The 14566-nt window shown below is 42.9% G+C and overlaps 1 protein-coding gene across 4 annotated transcripts in view; it reads left to right on the forward strand.

The window, feature by feature from the left end:
• The window catches only part of DZIP1 (DAZ interacting zinc finger protein 1), a 72806-nt gene that overhangs the window by 6817 nt on the left and 51423 nt on the right, over positions 1–14566 (forward strand). For 2 of the 4 annotated variants that reach the window (XM_070408746.1, XM_070408750.1), the window contains exons 1-5: positions 10700–10952; positions 11579–11676; positions 12038–12250; positions 12991–13251; positions 13367–13924. In XM_070408746.1, the coding sequence (XP_070264847.1) occupies positions 13249–13251; positions 13367–13924 (561 nt within the window). In that variant the 5' untranslated portion in view covers positions 10700–10952; positions 11579–11676; positions 12038–12250; positions 12991–13248. Of the gene's footprint in view, positions 1–10699; positions 10953–11578; positions 11677–12037; positions 12251–12990; positions 13252–13366; positions 13925–14566 lie in introns of those variants that run through there. The other 2 variants (XM_070408747.1, XM_070408749.1) reach the window with 2 other exon arrangements.

Below are 14566 nucleotides of genomic sequence, written 5' to 3' on the forward strand. Positions count from 1 at the left end.
TTGGAAATCACCCAAAGTCAAAATGATAACTAAGAGAAAAGCAAACCTCAGCGAGATGCAGGAGACTGTTAAAACTCCAATCCCCAAAGTAGGAGGGATGCCAATCAATACAGGAATCAAAAAAAGGATGCTTGCTAGTGCAGATTTCAGGAAAATTCAACAAGATACTTCTCCAGGGCCCTAGCCTGTTTGGCTCAGTGGATAGAGTGTCAGCCTGCGGACTGAAGGGTCCTGGGTTTGATTCCAGTCAAGAACACATGCCCAGGTTTCGGGCTCAATCTCTAGTGGGGGGCGTGCAGAAGGCAGCCGATCAATGATTCTCTCTCATCCTTGACGTTTCTATCTCCCTCTCCCTCTCCCTTCCTCTCTGAAATCAATAAAAATATATTTAAAAAAAATAAAAAGATACTTCTCCAGGATTAGAGGCATATCCTGTAGTGAAAAACCTAAATTCCTTGTTTGCAACAAGGAGAATGGCATGCACTGGTTGGTGACAGAAGCTTCTTCGATTGGTTCCAAGAAGCAAAAGAAGAGAAGAGAAATATGTGATGAACAGCCTGTCTCCCTTTTCTGGAGAAATAAAAAGCTAGACCAATTCATACAAAAACTTAGATCAAAAGGGAAATTATAGCTGGTGTGGAACACAGCCCGATTTCTTCCTCTATACAAACTTCCTACAAATGTAGTTTTAGGAAAAATTTTCCTTATTCAAAGATAAGTAATTTAAAATGACAAAATTGAATGGTCAATAGCACATGAAAAATTGCTCAACCTGATTTTTCACCAGGAAAATGAAAATTGAAATAATAATGAGATACCACTATACACCCTCTAGGACGGCTTACAATGAAAAATGATTGACAATATCAAGTGTTGCAAGCATTTGGAACAACTGTAACTCTCAAACATTGATGGGAGTGTGATATGGTACAACCACTTTGAGAAATTGTTTGATAATGTGCTCAATGTTAAATCTTTATTTACTCAATGACCTAGAAATTCCACTCTGAGGTATTGATCTTAAAGAAATGAAAACACATGTTCACAAAAGGCCTGTACAATAGTTTACAGAGCAACTTTCTGTGTAATAGTCACAAATTGAAAATGCTTCATTCTCTACAAACTTTGATAAATTCACCCATACAATAATTTTTAAAATGCAAACACATACTCTGGATTCTCTTCAAATCGCATAAATCTTTTGCCTTTTTAAAAATGCAAACACAACACTATGTAATGTAACAATAACGCGAATATAGTTAACAATACTGAACTGTACACTTAAGAGTGGCTAAAATGGTGAGTTTTTATGTATATTTTACCACAACTTTAAAAAATAATAAAATTATGTACTGTATAACTTATTTACATAAAGAATTTCAAGAAGAGCTAACACTAATCTATAGTGACAGAAGTCAGAATAGAAATTAGTTATGAATTGGGAGTATTATCTGTAAAGCAAATAAGGCAGCTTTCATATTGAAATTATTCTATATTTCAATCTAGGTGATGGGTCACAGATCATTATATATTTCAGTGGTACATACACTGTGAAACATATATATATGAGTGTATATATATACATATATATATGATGTACACCTAATATTTAGCACTTTCCTATATATGTATAATATATCAAAAGAAAAAGCAGAGATAAAGAGCCTAGAAAAGAAATGGAGAAATAAAAATAGGATTAATTGAAAACTGACAAAACTCAGGAAAGATGTGGAAGAAACAAAAGTTATAACAATGAAGGTCAAGTTGGAAATAAAAATCCTGCTAACACCTAGTAAGAGAAATGGGATATAGGAATAAGAAAAGTAAGCAAAATGAAATTAAGCAAAATGTTAAAAAGATTTAAATTTGAGTGGTGGCTACCTGGGTGTGTTAACTTGTGAGAATTCAACTGAGCTATACATTTACTATTTGTGTGGTTTTCTATATGTCTAACATACTTTAAATAAAAATGTTTATTAAAATAAGGATTGATAGAAAAAGAGTTGATGTGAAAGATAGGCAAACAATTTCCAATTATACATTTCAGAGTTTCCAAAGGAGAAAATGGAAACAAGTGAATAAATGTATCAAAATATAGTGTAAGAAAAATTTCCAAGAAAAAAGGAGGGCTTGAATCTGTACATTAAAAGAACACTTTTTATACCATGAAAAATTCTAAAACTGCCAAATCTTGAAACATATCCAGGTAAAATTAATTTTTTCTAAATTCTAAAGAAAAAGAAATAACACTATGGACAGCCAGACAAAAAGTTCAAATCATTTATAAGAGGAAATAAATTTAGGATGGGTCAGTCATTTCTAAACACTCAATGCTATAAGACAATTGAGCAAAATTTATTTAAGAATAAAGGCCATCAGGAGCTGGTTTGGCTCAGTGGATAGAGTGTCAGCCTGTGGACCAAAGGGTCCCAGGTTTGATTCTGGTCAAGGGCAAGTACCTCAGTTTACAGGCTCCTCCCAGGCCTGGGCCCTTGTCAGGGCACGTGCAGGAGGCAACCAATCAATGCGTTTCTCTCACATCGATATTTTCCTCTCTCTTCTACTCTCTCTAAAATCAATGGAAAAATATCCTCAGGTGAGGAATAAAAAATAAAATAAAATCCACGTCACAAAAAGAAAAACAAAATAAAGGCCTCAGATCAGCAATTTTGGATATGAAAGAACACCTGGATATTGTTCCTATGAGTCATTCCTAAATAATTTTTTTTTGTATTCATATATTATACTTGCCTCTAAGAGAAATAATCTCATGGTGTTTCATTTAAGAGTAGATTCTTCCCCACCCTCTTTATCACAATCCTAAATTTCCAATCTTCCACCAGATCGGGTTGGATTCATTACGGTCAGAGCCACAATTATAATATTTAGCTGATATCTTTACACATATCACTTGTTTTTCCTACCTTTTCGTTTTAACATAATTTTACACTTAAATGTCACAAGGATATTCTCCAGGCAGTTGCCTGCATTGAGGATATTGTAGATACTGCAGCACTGGTTTTCTACCATGGGGAGGCAGGACTCATCTAAGGTTATTACACAGGGCGGGAAGACGCCCGGGTGCCTAATAACATGAAGCTGCCATACAGACCCACACTGCCTCCTTCTGGCCTTCCTTTATTTATTTATTTTTGTTGTTTTTGTTTGTTTTGTTCATCTTCACCGGACTTTTCAACTGATTTTTAGAGAGAGAGTTGAAAGGAGAGATAGAGAGAGAATAGCATTGGTTCCCTCTCACACGGATCCGCGTGCAACTGAGGTCTGTGCCCTTGGCCCGAATCAAACCGGAAACCCTTCAGTTCGAGGGCTGGAGCTCTAACCACCAGAAAGGGCTGGCCAGCCTTTAAATGGGACATATTTATATGCCCTTGTAAAAAAAGTTACAAAGCTAGTACAAAATATCTTCTGAGACCCTTCATCCAGTCCCCCAACTTGCTGTATTGTTACGTTTGCTTTCTCGTTCTCTCTCTTTTCTCATTTATTTGGAAGTTGCCCTGTATTCCTAAATACTTCAGTGTGTATTTCCTAAAAACAAATATTCTCTTACATTACCACAATACAACTATCAAAACTGGGAAAAGAATATTGATACAATACTCACTACTCTTGGTATCAGATTTTATTAAAATTTTGCCATCTGCCTGAGTTGTATTCAGGTGTCATGTTTCTTAAATTCCCTTCATTTGGAACAATACCTCAGTCTTACCTTGATTTTCATGACCTTGACATTTTGATGAGTCTAGGCCAGTTATTTTGAAAATGTCTGTAAATTTGGGTTTGCAAATCACATTGCAATTTGGGGGGGAGGGGTGTATTTAATCTTCCATTAAAAAATGAACGTTTTCATTTTCTCAATGAATTTAAAAGGATATTTTAACACCTTGGGGTATATTCAGTTCCTAGTGTCTTTCAGTTCAGCAAGCACAGAATGCCTTCTTAGGGGACTCATTCTATGTCCTAATAGCAGTTCAGGTGATATTGTCTTGCCCCAAGCTATCTTTGGCATTTCCCAGGGTGCTTTGTTGTTACTAGATCTTCTCCTGTTGTTCTATTAGCTCTATTGCTGTCACCTCTATGATTAATCTCAAAGGGCAGCCTAATATGCCTATATGCCTTGGTCCACTCAGCTTAAAAAAATACTGAATTTGTTATAAAGGTTCTTTCCTGGAAAACTAGGGCAGAGCAAAATATTTATACCCCAAAGAAAGAAAATACATAAACCTAGACATGCTGAACTATTTTGAGCAGTTTCCTTATTCTTGCATAACTAAAATCTAGCCATAGATTGGTTTGGATGTTGGAAGTTACTCATAAAACAACTGCAGTCTCCTCTCTTTGCCTTAGTGCTATCTGGATGAACTGCCACATTAAGCTGTTCAAATTTTTAGTCTGAGGTTGTTTCAAGTTAAATCTTATTCTCCTTTGTAGATCCCAAGTAGTTCTTACCATCTCTGATCTATCTTATAGTTCTGTAGTAGATTTTATTATTGTTCCACATTATTTCCTTTCTTATAAAAGGATTTACATTCTTGGCTGTACCCCTGTGAGTTTCAGTGACTTGTTTTGAGAGTATACTTCCTTTCTCTATTCACATTTGGATTTTATCACGTGATTTGCTTTGGCTAATTGAATGTGATTAGAAGTAATGTACTTCCCAGCAGAGATATCAAGAGACAACGTTATGATGTAACCATTCTGCCAAAAGAAAAGCATGTCCCAGATAGGGGCTGTTACTTTTATCCGGGTTCTGTAAGGAGACCACATGGAGTGAAGTCACAACAAACATATAACAACTGCTGTATAGCATAAGCAATAGACCTTTCTATCATAAATACAAAAATTTGGGGAACTGTTTGTTACCTCAGCATGATCTATTACAAACCAAGTAATACCATTTCTGCTTATCAGCCACTGTATATGAATTCCTGAAATCCATATTGCCGTTTGGAATAAAGACTTGATGAGAGAGAGAGAGAGAAAGAAAGAGAGGGGGGGGATTAGGACCGATTCTTGAACGCTGCCTCCCCTTATAATTCTAAGTGAGGATAAAATTAGAAGGCAGGGGAACAAGAGAGAAGGAAAAACTGAGCAATGGCATCCTATCTAATAAAGAGGTGATATGCAAATTGACCATCACTCCAACATACAAGATGGCCACCACCATGTGGTCAAAGATGGCCACCACAAGATGGCCTGCAGGGGAGGGCAGTTGTGGGCGATCAGGCCAGCAGGGGAGGGCAGTTTGGGGGGAAACCAGACCTGAAAGGGGGGGCAGTTGGGGGGGACCAGGCCAGCAGGGGAGGGCAGTTAGGGGTGACCAGTCCGGCAGGGGAGGACAGTTGGGGGTGATCGGGCTGGCAGGGGAACAGTTAGGTGTTGATCAGGCTGGCAGGGGAGTGGTTAGGGGTGATCAGGCTGGCAGGCAGAAGCGGTTAGGGCAATCAGGCAGGCAGGCAGGCAAGCGGTTGGGAGCCAGCAGTCCCGGATTATGAGAGGGATGTGTCAGATTGGAGAGGGTGCAGGTTGGGCTGAGGGACACCCCCCCGCACCCCATGCATGAATTTCATGCACCGGGCCTCTAGTTTATCTATAAAAGAAAAGGAATTTATCTCCTTTTCTAAACAACAGTGACTGTCTTTCCTTGTGGAGCTGGTAGGATCCTAAAATCTGGATGAAGGAAGCTAAGATCCCAGACTCTAGATGGAGAAGCTATAGGTGATGGGGAAAAGAATATCCCTAAGAGAAGGAAATTCAGACTACTCAAAGGGATATAAAGGTGCTATCCTTTCCTCTGCCTTGTCTTTATCTTCAAATCTTGAAGAAAAGCAGGAGGATACCTTTCTCAAAGGCCAGGCCATCGAATGGGTGGTAAAGGGGGAAAGTTGATACTGTTCAGACTTGACATCTGTTACTCATCTGCTCAGAATATCCTCCTTTGGGGAACTATCACTCCCTGCATGCAGTTTTGTTGGGTGCTGTACCATTGATGGGTATCACCATCACAGCCCATTTTGCTGCTACTGATACCATTGTAATAACCTGGTTATTAATTAACAGTAAAGGAAAGGGAAAGCCATTTGTACAGTTTTGCCAGAAAGCTGCAGTTTAACATTCTCCAGATCTGTTTCCCACAGATCCTGGAGGAAGGGACTGGACAAAGGAAGAATAAATGCAAGACCAGTAAAATCTAGGTCAGCGGTTCTCAACCTGTGGGTCGCGACCCCTTTGGCAGTCGAAAGACCCTTTCACAGGGGTCGCCTAAGACCATCCTGCATATCAGATATTTACATTATGATTCATAACAGTAGCAACATTACAGTTATAAAGTAGCAACGAAAATAATTTTATGGTTGGGTCACAACATGAGGAACTGTATTTAAAGGGCCAGAAGGTTGAGAACCACTGGTCTAGGTGATGTGGGAAAATGTGACTACCTGTCAGTCCCACCTGGGAACAGGGCATTAGCCAGAATAGGCGTGGTCATTGCAAGGGTTAGAAATCTGAGATACATAAGCTCCTGAACAAAGGGAGTTCTCTTTCTTGGCCCTCTTGCTCTCTTAGGACTCTTGTTGCAGGGGGCACACTTCCCTGCATTCTCCCACATGGCTCACAGCCATGTAGACCCCACACATTGGACTAATGGATAACAATTAGCCTGGTGCTCTGCTGGAGTTAACTCCACCATGGAATGAAAACTCTAGACACTGACTCCGCTTCTAGCTCTGTTGAATCCCCAGCTGCACCTTTTCCAAGACTAGTTTAAGGGAAATGGGGCTTTGGAAACTGAAGGATGTAATTTCACATGAATAAAAATCACTCATTCTCCTGTGTGAGACTTAGAAATTTTTTTTCTCAGCATATCATAAGAACACCACTCCCACTAGCATTGGAGAAATTCCACCCGTGCAAGTCTCCGATAGCACTACCACCACGATAGGGGCCCATCAGAAACATGACCCACACTAGGTCCATCACATTCTCTTTCATAAGAACTTGAATCTTGAGCAGCATTTCAAAGGGCTAAAGAAGGAATATGGAACTGAATTACCTTTGTAGCAGTTGGAATCGCCTCCTTTTGGGAACTATCCCAAATCTGAAGCTCACCCAGTTACTACCTTTTATGAGGCCTGGTTGTTCAATTTCCCCTTTGATATTGTAAGCTATCCAATATCCTTTCAGGAACCCCACCCCTTTAAGTTCACAGAATCGGTTTGTATTGTCGACAAGCAAAAAAACTTAACTAATATGGAAATTGATGCTTGAAATGGGCACCCTTGGGGAAATGTTGGGTTTTGAGATTAGTTATTTGGCTAATATAAGGCAAAAGAATTTGAGGCTCCTGTTAACAGTTTGTTCACTAAGGTTGGTGCTCTGGGAGCTAACTAGTTGTTGCCACTGACCAATTTAAAAGGATGAAGAATGCTGGACAACTAGGCATAATGATCATTTTTCACCTAATTTAAAACAAGTACAAGATCAAATCTCAAAATTTCACTGTGGCACTATCCAGCCCTTCCTGTGACATTAATAGAAAAAACTCTGTTTCTATCTAGATCTGTAAGACTGAGGACATAAAAAAAAACACAAAACCAGAAACTGATTTTGTGGGTTGGGTTCAGAGCCTTTTATATGAAGATGAGAGAGTTGATCAGAAGATAGTGAATCCATGCAAATGGCAACATTTAAGAGGATCTGTAATACTGAATGCAGTGGTTCTCAAAGTGGGACCCCAGACAGTGGCATCACCTGGAAACTTGCTAGAAATGCAAATTTTCTAGCCCCAGCCCAGACTTGCTAAACCAAAAACTAGAGGTGAGCACAGCTATCTGTGTTTTAACAAGTCTTCAAGGGAACCCTGAAGAAAGTTTGAGAGCAGTTGAGGTAAAGGATTTGAAGTCCTCAAACCATCCTGAATTAATTCCTCACTCTGCTTTCTTAGCTGAGAAAGCTTTGTCACCTTTGCATGTGAGAACTAACAATTTTCCTAGCAGGAGCCAAGCCACATTGTTGCTATGGCAACCAGAGTACAAATTTAGGATGGCCTTGGGGGTAAGAGTGTGGAGGTGGGGAAATCTTGGATATTGGTACAGAATAGTTACAAATCTAGAAGTTGTAGAAATTTGTTAATTTACATCACCTGCAAAATTGGAAGAATGTTTGTGGGAATAGATTTTGAGGTTGCTAGGTCAAGGAGCATAGTCCTTATTTTGGATCAAGTAAAACATATAGTTGTGGCATGGCTGGTGTGGCTCAGTGGCTGAGTGTCAATCTATGAACCAGGAGGTCACATGCCTGACCTATGAACCTGGTCAGGGCACATGCCCGGGTTGTGGGCTCAAACCCCAGTGTGGGGAGTGCAGGAGGCGGCCGATCAATGACTCTCCCTCATCATTGATGAATCTATCTCTCTCCTCTCCCTTTCTCTCTCTCTCTCTCAAAAAAAAAAAAAAGTGTTGATCTATGAACCAGGAGGTCATAGTTTGATTCCTGGTCAGGGCACATGTCCAGGTTGTTTCTACCCCTCTCTCTCCCTCTTCCTTCCTCTCTGAAATCAATAAAAATATCTTCTTTTTAAAGAAAAGTATAATTGTGAGTACTTACCAGTGATTGTGTATTCAGTTTGTAACAAGCTAGGGAAAGATTGTTCAATGTAAACATGCACTGAACTTTGTCCCCCAACAAATTACATACCAAAAGTCAGAAATCCCTTAACAAGTATATAAGAAGGAATTTAAAAAACTTTAGGAAATGGGGAATAAAGGTTTGGATGGATTATGCTCATCTAGTCCAGGCACCTCCTCACATATTTAATACGAACATTTATTTTAGTAATAAAAAATATAGACTGGTATGGGATAACAGTGTGCCTTTAGTGTAGATGTCAAAGCCATTATAGGTAGTTCAAGCAAAAAGGTAATTGCACCCAGTTAGATGCTTGCAAATCATTGAAGGAGTTAAAGGAGTGTGGGGTGCTGAGTGCAGCATTGGAACTGTTAAGTTCAGGACTTTGATCCTCTGATAAAAAAGCCAGTGTAGCCACTGCTATCTCAACAGCCACTTGACACATTGAAAGTTGTGACTAGAAATTTTCTCATACTTGCTATTTTCAAACAAGAGAAATAGGAACAAAAAATTGAAATAAATTCAGCTACATTTTTATTTGCTTCCCATAAGTATAATCAATATTCATCAATATTTCCCCTTTTTAAGGATCATGTCTGTCTACAAAACCAAATATTTATTTGAGCACATACTAAATTTGCTCAATGTGCTAAACACTTGAGGATCTCAGTCTGGTGGAGAAGAAAGATACCCAAATAATTAAAAATTTTAATTAATTATCACAGTCACTCCCCAATCAGCTGTGATAACTGGTATAAACGGTTTAAAAGGATGAAGAATGTATGGTTGCTGCTATGCCATGTCAACTGGTTTATCTTCTTTCTTCCAACTCTGCATATGTGGGATAATATATTGACAATGGGGAATGGGGAATGCAAGGAACTCAAATGGTGTATCATCAAACAGTGTTAATTAAGCAATCATCTTACACACACACACACACACACACACACACCCACACCCACACACCTACCTCAAAGGATATTGGCCTTATTTACCTTATAGTACCTGAAATTTCTATCTAGAAATATTTGCCATACCACTATGGAGGATTTTTAGACGGATCTTGGATTCTCTTTCAAATTTAAGCACTTTAAAATTAGACAAATTTTAAAATCCCACCAAGGCTGTCCTAGGCCTTATGATTTCCAGTAAAAACGAAAGCATGGAATTCAACATAAATACTTAGTGCTGTATTACCACGTTGGAAGAATTTTGCTAAATAAAGTATGGTACAAAGTTGAGTCAGTCAGGACAAAGCACAAGTAACCTGTTGTTGTACAGAAAAAAATCTGTAGTTACTCATTTTTTAATTGAAGAATCATTTTCTTTTGCTACAGCAGACACTAAGATTTTGCAAAAGATGCATCAAATTTCTCAATCTGAGTCAACCTCATGGTTGTTAAAATGACTGTTAAAAATGCATGCTTTCTGGATTACTCATTATTTTAAAATACTGAATTTTGCCCCGTTGTCAGACCATATGTTCCAACTTTACGAGTAGGTTAAATAAATGGTCACACTACTCTTACCCACAACTCCCTTCTCCCCACACCGTGGCACTTTCAACAAACAGAGACCTATGCCTCCTCCTAAAGTGGGCATAAGTGAGAGACGCCGAAACCTAGTGTGCTTCACTTGCAAAGTTGCCTAATCCGTTTTCCACGTCACACGTCACTCAAATGCAGGGCTGCACTACGCTGCCTCTTCAAGGTCCCTTGCATTTGCACATTTCTGCGATTAAAAAGAGTCTCTTCTTGGGAGTGAATTCACGTAAAGCCCCTATATGACATTAGCTAGCTGAAGGCCAGGCCAACTGCAGGGTTAGAGTGAATCTGGTTTCTCTTTGAAAAACCTCCTTGGAGCGAGCATCCCACACCCGCATCCGAGTGGGCCCGGCACCACGTGTCTGCACCAACAGCCGGATTGGCCGAGCGCGTTTTATCGCTGCAGTCTAGACATGCAAGGTCCCGCCCAGCTGCCAGAAGAGCTGGGAAGCGGAGAGAAGAGGCCAGAGAAAGATCGCGGAGGGGAGGGGGGCGGGAGGGGGGTGGGGGATCCAGAGGCGTCAGCGGCCTGGAATCTGGGAGGGCCCGGAGCAGAGCCTGCCGGCTGCCTTGTCACAACTTGCCCAGACCAGACAGGCTTCAACCTACATCTTGCAAGGAGCCGGCTCGCCGCTTCCCGCTCAGCTGCTCCCGGGCCACTGTGGACCTGCCCGCACTAGCAGCGCACCTGGGGTCTGGGTCCCCGGCATCGCCCCCGGCCGCTGGCAGCGCCCGGCGCCCGCCCAGGAGCGCGCAGCTGGGGTGAGCCGAGGCCTGGGATGCGCCAGGCGCTCCGGGGAGTCCGCGGCAGATGGGGCGTCTGGGGGTCCGTGCAGCCGGGTCCTCTTCCCGCTCCCCAGGCTGTGAGCAGAGGCGCTGCAGACCCCGCTAGCATGGCTGCCGCAGCCCCCGTTCCCATTCGCCCTCAAAGGGGCGACGCCAAGGCCCCAGGAGAGCCAGCGGCTCCCGACCTTTGTCTTTGCGGGTTCAGGCGCCTGCCCCGCTGGCGGCCCTGCTGGGGGATGGGAGACAGAGGGAACGGGAAAGCGTGCCCCCTTCATTCCTGGTCCGGCCATCTTGCGGACCAGATTCAATCAAGGAGCGAGGATGGCCAGCCCCGTGGCGCCAGAATGGGACCAGAGTGGCTGCGGCGAAAAGAAATGGGTGTCTCTGGCCCGCGTGCCTCCTCCCTAGACTGCAGTGGGGGCCTGTGGACAGTCTCCCACGTTCAGCTCCAAGGGCTTGGTCCTAGAGCGCGGCAGAAAATACAGGGATAAGGGGCGGAAGCTGACATTTACTTTAAGCGCCTAATTCATGGGTCCTTCTTTATCCACGCGTTCCTTCGGCGAATTCTTAACGCCTCTGTCTGCCTGTCTGTCCTATGCTAGGTGCTGGGAATATAACGGTGAGCAAGAGAGACCTCGGCCCTTGTTCCCGCTGATCCTGCAGCCCAGTGGATGGAGTCCACAGCCTACAGACCTGCCAGGTCGGTATCCTGATCCCCTTTGAACTGAGGCCTAGTAGTGCTGACATAACTTGTTCTAGGCCAGGCGGCAAGTAAATGGAAGACTCAAACTTTGAACCTAGATCTTTAAGACTTTTTTATGCTAGGTGCAGTGAATCCGTAATAGCTGTCCCCCGTCCCCCGCCCCCCAGTTCCATTAAATGTTATTTGGATGTATGGTTTCTATGAAGTCATAGGAAGCGTATGCTTGTTTCCTGGATGCTTTTATGTCAGTTTATTTGTAGTGACAATATCTGGAAAGTGGTAAAAATATTGGATATTACAGCTATGCTTCTGGTTACTCTGAATTGTATTTTTCTTTCCTCTGTTCTTTGGCTGTTAGGAAAGACAAAAGTTTTCCTGATGGTTGGTCCAAGCCAGGCTCCCTGGTGGATTGAGGAATGTCTGGCTTTTCCTCAGCTCATTGATCTCTGTGGTAGCCACAGGCAGCCCTCAGAAGACCCCAAGAATGAGAGGCCCGAGGTCTACAAGTTGCTGCTAGAAATTTTTTAGCCTCTCCAAAAAACAGAATGCAGCTGCCACACGAGTTTGTAAGGTAGATACCAGAGCCCCGTAAAACTTGATGGTAAAGCTGATGGTTAAAGTTCCCCTCCATGTATTTTTTTTTTACCTTCACATTTTGAAAAATACATCCTTTTGGAAAGACAACATATTAAATATTCGGGGAAGTTTTTTGGTTTGTACTTCTATCAGAATGATAACTTAGGTGGCCAACCCACAGAAGAAGAAAGAGTCCATTTAAAAAAGTATCTTTCATGTAAGATATGTAGAAAGCGTATCATCAAATACAATTAACTATACCATAAATTTATTGAGGTATCCTATACAAAATGCACCCTTATTTTCGGTGAATACATTTGATGAATTTTGTCAAATGTACATGGCTGGGGAATCAACAAAACAATCAAAATATAGAATATTGTTTATTATACTCCAAAGTGTCTTTGTGCCCTTTGGCAGCCAGTCCCCCTATATCCCAGTTAATTTTACAGTTTCGTTGCTTAATGTTTTCTAAATGATGTGTAAAAAATAAGGATGAATAGCTATTTCTGATCACAAAACCTAAAGCGAAAATAGCAGTGAATAACCTCAGTATGGCAACTGGGACCCACAGGGCCCTGCGATGTGCATCCCTGGGCTTTAGGGACATGGCACGTCCTGCCCAAAGGCCAGGGAGGGTGGTACCCCGGGGAGCGGACGCTCAGGAGGTGCCCTCTCTGGGTGGACGCGTGTGTCCACTCAGGCTCGTCCAGGAGTTCTTCTCTGGTCCCACAGGTCCCTGGGCGCTCGCTGACCACGAGGGGGGGCCGGCGCGCCCTTTGCTCCCAGTCCCCGGGGCCGGGGACGCTGCCATAGCAACGGCGGAGACGCTCAGAGCTTAGGCCGCTGCCTCCACCGCCGCCGCCTCCAGAGAGCTGGCTTTCTCCTGATCGTGAGGAGCTGGGCGGCGGCGGTCCGGGAGGCGGCTCGGGCCCAGTAGCCGTGTGCACCCTGTCCTCCGATGCCAGCAGAGGTGGCCAGTTTGCTGCAAGCATGGTAAGAGCTGGAGGCCTGGACGCCCGTCTGCAGACGCCGGGCTAGGGGCGGCCGCGGGAGGCGGGGCCGCGGGACTCAGCTCCCCTGCCACTGCCGCCGTGTCTCCCTCCCACAGCCCTTCCACAAGCAGGTCTACTACCCACTCACCAACGGTCTCGAGGGTTCTGAAGCCTCCGGAGGGGCCGCGGCGGGCGCGGCCGCCATGGCCTGTTTCCCTCCCAGCGCGGCGACGGGTTCCCTGCCCTTCTTCCAGTTCCGGCCGCGGCTGGAGAGTGTGGACTGGCGGCGGCTGAGCGCCATCGACGTGGACAAGGTGGCGGGGGCCGTGGACGTGCTCACGCTGCAGGAGAACATCATGAACATCACCTTCTGCAAGCTGGAGGACGAGAAGTGCCCGCACTGCCAGTCGGGGGTGGACCCCGTGCTGCTGAAGCTCATCCGCCTGGCGCAGCTGTCCATCGAGTACCTGATGCACTCGCAGGAGTTCCTCACCTCGCAGCTGCACGCCGTGGAGGAGCGGCTGCACCTGAGCCTGGCCAACTGCGAGCAGAGCAAGGAGCTCCTCAGCAAGCAGGCCGGCGAGATCAAGTTCCTCAAGGAAGAGTGCAAGCGCAGGAAAAAGATGATCGCCACCCAGCAGATGATGATGGAGGCCAAAGCCAGCTATTACCAGGTGTGTTGTGATTAGAATTCATAACCCCCCAAAACCTCTGTTCCCACTAGCTATTGGGATATTGATAGCCCTTTATATCACTTCTTTTGTTGTTTGCTTTTTTTTTTTTTAAAGATTTGTACTGTACATTAGAAAAACAGCATATTTAAATGAACCAAAACAGTAATGTTAACTAACAGATGACATGGTTCATTATTTTCTTTTAGAGTACCATAGGATTAATGATTAAACAAGTAACGTGGTCTGCAGTGCTTTATTTAAGCCAGGTACATGCTGGTTATTTAAGAAGCTGTTTCCTTTTCCTAATCCGAGTAATGAAAAATAAACCATGTACAAATTGCAACTGAGATCGGCCCCCCAAGATCTGGAATTATTACATTTGTGAATTTTTCTCATTTTTTTCAAAATATTTTCACATTTACAGAAAAATTGCAACAATAGTGCAAAGAACTTCCATATACCCTTTAACCAAATTCATCAGTTTTTAACATTTGCTTATTTCCTTTGCTTCTATACATATTATTGAACCATTTGACATTAAGTTGCAGACTCCTACATATTTCAATGTGTATATTTCCTAGGAACAAGAAAACTCACTAATATAACGAGAGTATTTTAAAGATAAAAAACATTTCTTTTCTG

Source organism: Myotis yumanensis, unplaced genomic scaffold (assembly GCF_028538775.1).
Source record: "Myotis yumanensis isolate MYYU_CA2020_CCGP unplaced genomic scaffold, mMyoYum1.0.hap1 SCAF_3, whole genome shotgun sequence".
NCBI classification, from domain to species: domain Eukaryota; kingdom Metazoa; phylum Chordata; class Mammalia; order Chiroptera; family Vespertilionidae; genus Myotis; species Myotis yumanensis.